The sequence below is a fragment of the Salvelinus namaycush genome, chromosome 33, assembly GCF_016432855.1.
Source record: "Salvelinus namaycush isolate Seneca chromosome 33, SaNama_1.0, whole genome shotgun sequence".
NCBI classification, from domain to species: domain Eukaryota; kingdom Metazoa; phylum Chordata; class Actinopteri; order Salmoniformes; family Salmonidae; genus Salvelinus; species Salvelinus namaycush.
This window is the reverse complement of record NC_052339.1, coordinates 10,986,526-10,992,525: the sequence shown is the minus strand read 5'-3', so window position 1 is coordinate 10,992,525 and position 6,000 is coordinate 10,986,526. Positions and strand designations below refer to the sequence as shown.

At 40.5% G+C, this 6,000-nt stretch overlaps 1 protein-coding gene across 3 annotated transcripts in view; it reads right to left on the bottom strand.

Annotated features, from left to right (window-relative positions):
• Positions 1-416: 416 nt before the first annotated feature.
• LOC120027756 (rho GTPase-activating protein 12-like) overlaps positions 417-6,000 on the bottom strand; it is an 88,400-nt gene continuing 82,816 nt past the window's right edge. For 2 of the 3 annotated variants that reach the window (XM_038972771.1, XM_038972772.1), the window contains 2 exons: positions 4,821-4,926; positions 417-4,484 (listed from right to left, as the gene is read on the bottom strand). In XM_038972771.1, the coding sequence (XP_038828699.1) occupies positions 4,310-4,484; positions 4,821-4,926 (281 nt within the window). In that variant the 3' untranslated portion in view covers positions 417-4,309. Of the gene's footprint in view, positions 4,485-4,819; positions 4,927-6,000 lie in introns of those variants that run through there. The other variant, XM_038972773.1, reaches the window with a different exon arrangement.

Genomic DNA, 6,000 nt, shown 5'->3' with positions numbered 1-6,000 from the left:
GTCATGGTTAAATTATAATTGTGTGAAGTCCCATTAGCTGTCAATGAGATGTTCACTGTAGCATAGAGACAATTAGCTGCTGTTGATTGGGACGCGAATTGAGACGCCTAGAAGGCAGACTCACATGTTTCTTTATCGACTGATGTTCTGGTCAGAGCCGATATAGAAGGTCCACCTGCTGCTTTCAAACGTTCGTCGGCACATTGTGTTTATTAGTCCAGTTCTGGCCCAGTTTACCTGCAATGGATTTATTTAGCCTTTATACAGGTCGATCCCTTTGAGGTAAGAAAAATCTCTTACGAGGGAGACCTGTCCCAAGAAGGCAGAGAATCGGACAGACTTGTTATGTATACGACTGTACAGTAGTGAGTTACTTTGCCACCCTTAACAGAAAGTGAAAAAGTTACACTGTTGAGTCTGTCCCATTTAGTTGTTTTTTTAATTAGACATAGCAATGTCACAAACAGCAGTTGGTCTGAAAAGTACATTCAAAGTGTGCAGCTGACCATGCGCCAAAATCCAGATACACTTTCAAAACAACTTCCTCTTTTGTAAGGATCAATATGCAATCTTGTGGACAATTCATATTTACAAAATCATGTAGTGATATTTCACTTGAACCAACCACTCACCATCAAAGCATACATACTTGAATTACTATAAGGGACTTTGAACAATGACAATTTTTATATGTAGGTTGCTGTACATAATATTCACAGAGTCATTTTTTGCATTCTACCTTCCATTGCAATCAACTTTAATTTAATGTAATACTATTTTTCCAGTACAATTTTCTCTCTAGTCCCAGTCCAGTTCATATTAGCATAGGTAAGCAGAGGGATTATAAAGCAGGCACTGAGGCCTAGCTCACTAAATAGGGAATAGAGTGCCATTTGGGACGCACGCATTGATCTAAAATAGTAATGCTAGGGTTGACTGCTATTCCCTGGCATCCTCATCTCTCTTGTCCTGTTTGCAGTAACTCCATGACACGAGGGAAGAAAGGAAGAGGGGGGGAAAGGGAGGGAATCGCCACTCAACACTTTACTTACATGTCCACTTTACAAATATGAAGGTCTGTCACTAGCAGAGGCCTACCATACCAAGCACATTAGACTTCACAATGACACACATCTGTACACATTAGGGAAGATCTTAGGCTACATCCTAAATGGTTCCCTATTCCCTCTATAGTGCACTACATTTGATCTGATCAGATCCATATGGGACCTGGTCAAAAGTAGTGCACTACATAGGGAATAGGATGCCATTTGGGACACAGACTTCAGCTCATTGTTCGTCATAACGTAAAGCAGTTTATTTACTGTTTAATCCCATCAAACACAGGTTTGTTTTGATGTTTCCCAAAGCCAGTCATGTGACATACTGACCACTGTTGATGATTTCACTGGGGTCAAAGGGTAGAGCTGGGGGGGTCCAGTTCATTTCCCTGGAATGAATTTTATGGTGAATTATTTTGTCATTATAAAAGTAGGGGAAATATAAGCAATACATATGAGTAATGTCCCATCCAGTTGATCCAAGGGTCACCTCCAAGAGACCCCATATTTAATACTGATTCTGTATTCATCCATACCACTGGGGCTTTATACGGCACATACAATAACATCACAGAAGTCAGAGGTAGGGCTGTGGCGGTCATGACATTTTGTCAGCCGGTTATTATCAAGCAAAAGACTGTCCCGTCTCATGGTAATTGACCGGTAATTAACATAAAACTCAATTAGCATCTCCAGGCCTCCAGCATACAAGCCGCTGGCTGATGCATGCCTTTGGAACGTCGACATTTAAAAAAAATAAGCCTAATAAATCAATGTAATATACACCATCACAAATCCATTATTTAATTTAGTCAGTTCTAAAGAAATATATGTAGAAAATATATTTTAGTTATCTGGCTATGCTCTATGACATAGGCTGTAAGCTTGTCCAATTAGCTGACAATATACGGTTATAAGTCCCATGCTATTATTTTATTTTATAGTAAGAGTATAATTGAACTTAGCTGAATAAAATAGAAAGGATATTTTTCCCATTACGGCGCGAGTGCGCATATGAAATGTCTATGTTGAGCATAAAAGTGATCATTTGAACCCGGTCCTATATGCTATATTTAGAGTTATTTGGCAACTTTAGCTGTGAATGATACAAACCTTAGAATTACTTTGAAATCAAAACATGTATGGGCTGCATGATGCGACTAATTGATGATTGGAGAAAGTACCAAAAAAAAGCTTGCTCTTTTCCTTGCCTCAGACTGCACAGCTGTTCTCCCATCAAGTGCTCATATTTTCACCAATCAGACTATTCTCAGTTTAATCTTGTCTTGACTAATATGTCAAATTAGTTCCGATTTAGAATGGCCCATTATTAAATGGTCAGGAACAGGAGCAGGGAGAAAAATACATGTCATCTGTTTGCACTTGAACAGCGAATGGAGGCAGCGCGCTTTCCCGACGGTCCGTTTTGTAGGCTACTTCGGTTTTATAGCGGAATTGTGCTTACTATGAGCAGCTGAGAAACAAATAAAAACACTTATTCCTCTACACGCATCAACCACTGTTTGAGGAGCATGCTCTCGCTGCCCGATAGGTGACATTCCGCCCAAACACTGTATGGCATTGGGTCTCCAACCTTGTTCCTGCAGCTACCTAGTGCATCATTTGGTAAACCAACTGAAATCGGTTCGGGAACATCGCAACGAAACATATTTCCCTAAACTGTCTGCGCGCTCGAGAAAATAATAAAGAAGAGAGAGGAGATGGAAATGCATGGTGGTGAGATATTCTGTATTATTCTGCATAATAATACAGTCCACACTCAAAAGGCTAGACCAATTATGTACCAAATACATCTTAAATCACTTTTGTTTTCTGTTTTTCTGCCATTGTAATATGTGGTAGGCTATGAATTGTATAACTTTAGAATAATCATTTTTATTCAGTAAAACATTTTTTAATGGGGGGGGGGGGGGGGGGGGCTTGGGCTCATAAGAATATGCATAAGCTCTAATATGCATATGGATGTTTAGAATGAATCATCACCTTTGAAAGCGGTGGCCATTTCATTGTGTTAGGCTTTGAAACAACATCCAAACCAACCATGTTTTACAATGTTTCAACCAGCTGTTGAACTTGTTTCTTCAAATTGATCATCACAGTGAGGTGAGTTTTACACTGTATAGGCCTGCTGTTTTGATGATAAGTGTTTGATGTGATATTTCGATTTCATTTGCATTAATGTCAGAGTGGTTAGAGGGACAATAGAGCCCAGAGAACCAGGCCATTAGGATCAGATGGTAGTTAGCAAGTAGGGTACTACTAAAGCATGTCCAGAGTGCATAAAAGGAGATTACTGTGACTCAATTGTCACGTGGAATTTTACTGTGGTCATGACTGCAGGTGTGGCAGTAATATGGTCACCACAACAGCCCTATCAGAGGTCAATGTTCCACAAAACTGAGAATATACAGTTCAGAGGTTCAGCGTAATATTATTCCAACACAAAGCAATGAGAGTAGTCTTAATACACACAACCAAGCTTGGTCTTTACTATAACACATGGTAGTAGCAGGATATGGGCTTCCATTGATTTGACAGAGAGACCACCCACCCAGCCAGTCATTCAGTGGGTAGTTGTTGCTGTTTGAAGGATCTGGAGTGGGTTGTGCCCGGCTGATGTGTCGTGACGTCATCAGAGAAAGGAGGAAGTCACTCCGGCGGGGCACATGAATGTATCCCATAATACCCTTCTTCAGTTCCACTCCAGTCCAAAACAATGAAAGTCTTATTCACCAAGCTCTTGTTGTATGTACTTAATACTGGCCATAGGAATCCAGTGTAAAACAGTTATACCCTGAATACTCAAATCCACTGGATCACATCACATCAAGGGAGATCCATCCACGCCATTCACACTGCACTCCGTCCATTGTCACGGCAATGACGACACGATCCAGCCAGCTCACCAACCAACCAATCAACACCCTCCTCCTGAAGCAATGGCTCCGCCCTGCTACTCGCAGCAGGCATTGTAACCAAAGTGAATGAAATCTGTATTTATTTACATCATACTTAGCTCTCTCAAAATGTTAAGTGCAAAGTCGTTCACTAGCTTCCTTTATTAATCTTATTATCAAATGAACAATAATTACATTTTTGTTTTTCTTTCTTTAATTGCTTGGTCCACAGCAGCAATGTTTCAGTCACAAAAATAAGCAGTATTGGGTCCGACCAGTCACCAGACCATCCTCTTTCTCTCACAGGTCTCTTCATCAGGTGTTTCTTTTCTACCTGCCGAAGATGTTCTCATACTCCAGTAAGATGAGCTCAACAATCTGGTTCTGATATACCATGTGAACAGCGATGTTCCCAGTCTCGGTCTCAGGTCTGAGCAGGGTAGGGCCGAAGACGATCGCTACGCTCTGGGTCGTCATTCGGTTGGCCTCTCCATGGTCAATCACCCTGGAGAGACAGGAAGGAGAGGACAGAGTGAGCTACAGGGATGGACGAGAAGGAGTAATCCCCCCCCAATTTAGACAGGCCACTGGGCTAAAGATGGACCAGCACATCTGACATTTTCCCGAACTGCCCTTTGATCCATTATGGTGAGATATGAATTGTGTTTCCTAAATGATAGGCCTATGTTGGTTGGTCAACAAAGGTTTCAGGCACAGACAAAACTTTACATGTATTATGTAGGCTACTGCTAGTATTTGAAAAACATAATATGCAAAATGCGATAAAAATACTTTGGGTAATATCGCAGCTTAGCCGAAATGTAGCATGCTTTTTGCTTACCTTCTGAGATGTTTGAAGAGGCATTGCATTGTGTCGTGATTCGGTTTTGGCAACTGCTTGATTAAGTCTTTTATTAAGTTTACTCGCTGCTTGTAATCCGAGCATTCTGGAAGAGAGGGAAAAGTAAAACTACACCATTAGTTTCATTGCATAAGGAAAAACACATAATTTACATCAGGGATCATTAACTAGATTCAAACACGGGCCAATTTTTTCTTGAGAGGATGGTCAGGGGGCTAGAACATAAATACAAATAATTGTTAGACTTCAAATTGACCGCAAGAATCATAAACAGATAACATTTGACTAAAACAATCATTTTAAACCTTGCTTACAGTTGTAAACGATCACAATTCCAATACCAGTCAAAAGTTTGGACACATCTACTCATTCCAGGGCTCTACATTGTAGAAATCATGTAGTAACCAAAAACGTATTAAAAATAAATCAAAATATATTTTATATGTGAGAGTCTTCAAAGTAGCCACCCTTTGCCTTGACAGCTTTGCACACTCTTGGCATTCTCAACCAGCTTCATGAGGTAGTCACCTGGAATGCATTTCAATTAACAGGTGTGTCTTGTTAAAAGTTAATGTGTGGAATTTATTTCCTTCTTAATGCATTTGAGCCAATCAGTTGTGTTGTGACAAGGTAGGGGTTGTATACAGAAGATAGCCCTATTTGGTAAAAGACCAAGTCCATATTATGGCAAGAACAGCTCAAATAAGAAAAGAGAAACGACAGTCTATCATTACTTTAAGACATGAAGGTCAGTCAATGTGGAAAATGTCAAGAACTTTGAAAGTTTCTTCAAGTGCAGTCGCAAAAACCATCAAGCGCTATGATGAAACTGGCTCTCATGAGGACTGCCACAGGAAAGGAAGACCCAGAGTTGCCTCTGCTGCAGAGGATACGTTCATTAGAGTTAACTGCACCTCAGATTGCAGCCCAAATAAATAAAAAGTAACAGACACATCTCAACATCAACTGTTCAGAGGAGACTGCGTAAATCAAGCCTTCATGGTCGAATTGCTGCAAAGAAACCACTACTAAAGGACAACAATAAAAAGAGACTTGCTTGGGCCAAGAAACATGAGCAATGGACATTAGACCGGTGGAAATCTGTCCATTAGTCTGATGAGTCCAAATGTGAGATTTTTGGTTCCAACCGCCGTGTCGT